The sequence below is a fragment of the Perkinsus marinus genome (genome assembly GCF_000006405.1).
Source record: "Perkinsus marinus ATCC 50983 genomic scaffold scf_1104296956294, whole genome shotgun sequence".
Classification (NCBI taxonomy): domain Eukaryota; phylum Perkinsozoa; order Perkinsida; family Perkinsidae; genus Perkinsus; species Perkinsus marinus.
Genome location: NW_003207517.1, coordinates 33 through 1,163, shown reverse-complemented (window position 1 = coordinate 1,163; position 1,131 = coordinate 33). Strand labels below are relative to the sequence as shown.

The following is a 1,131-nucleotide window of genomic DNA, read 5'->3' as shown; positions in this document are numbered from 1 at the left end:
ATGCCAGCAGCTGCGTTCGTTCATAGCACCAATTGCGTCAGCCATGAATTCCCACATCACATCGCCAGTGCAACGGCCAGGTAGGAAAGCGGCTTGGTCAGGGGCGAGGATGTTCATGGTAATGGCATGGTGAACCAACTTTTGAGCTATGATACGCTCAAAAATCCTCGAGGGGATTTCAAGCAGAGCAATTGGACGGTAGTTGCGAAGATCACGCTTGGATTTCCGCTTGTAGATGGGGCAAATGTTGGAGGTCTTCCAAGCCCTTGGCCATAAACCCTTTTGGAGGATGTTGTTGTAGAGTCTTGAGAGAGGGAGGGCTAGAACACCAGCTACTTCACGATAAACCCTAGGGCTGATACAAGAAGGGCCTGCAGCTTTAGAGACATTCAGTCGTTCAAGAACACTCCTAACATCACAAGGGTCAACACGTAAGGTTGTGATGGATTGTGCGTCAGCGATCCTATCACCAAGTTTGAAGGGGGCGGACACGGGGGAAGTATCATCTTTGAAATGCTTCGCCAGCGCTTCGGCTTTAGCCGCATCTTCAGTAGTGAGAACACCAGGGCTCAGTTCCAAAGAGGGAATAGCGCAAGACTTAGCTTTGGTGCTCAGCGAGAGTTCTTTAGCGAGACGATGAAACTGCTTACACGACAGTCGACCACCAACGAGCTTAGAGCGAACAGAGTCACAGTAAGCAGACCGCTTAGCTTCTATGAGCTGAAGAGCAGAATCTCGAGAATCGGTAGAAGAGGCTCTCAGCAGAGAGGCAAAAGCGCTTGTACAGGTCTCGTCCCAGCATGGAACCGAGCTTTGGTAGGTAGGTATGTGAACCGAACAAGCGCAGGCCTTGAAGGTCGCATGACTTGACACTACTAAGGAATCTAGAAAGGATTAGACTGTAGAATTCACTGGAGTTCACCAATTACTGGTGACCAGTAGAAGTTATTGATATCGTAGACCAAGCGTGAGTTGTGAACTGAAAGGTTCCCAGCAGCAATCGAAAGGCGAGATGAATGTTGTTCACGTCATTCTGCAAGATGTATAGCAAGCTTTCTCAAGGAGGTTTTTCTCTGAGCTCATCGTTTCTGGTGTCGATGGTATGGTAGACATTGACGACATGAACGAGTT

The 1,131-nt window shown here is 48.8% G+C and overlaps 1 protein-coding gene across 1 annotated transcript; it reads right to left on the bottom strand.

Moving 5' to 3' along the window:
- Positions 1-60: 60 nt before the first annotated feature.
- Positions 61-872, bottom strand: Pmar_PMAR014295 (conserved hypothetical protein; the record flags this gene model as incomplete). The annotated part of the gene is made up of 1 exon (XM_002775205.1): positions 61-872. A coding segment is annotated over one exon (812 nt), but the record flags the coding sequence as incomplete, so codon positions are not given.
- Between the last annotated feature and the right edge of the window lie 259 nt (positions 873-1,131).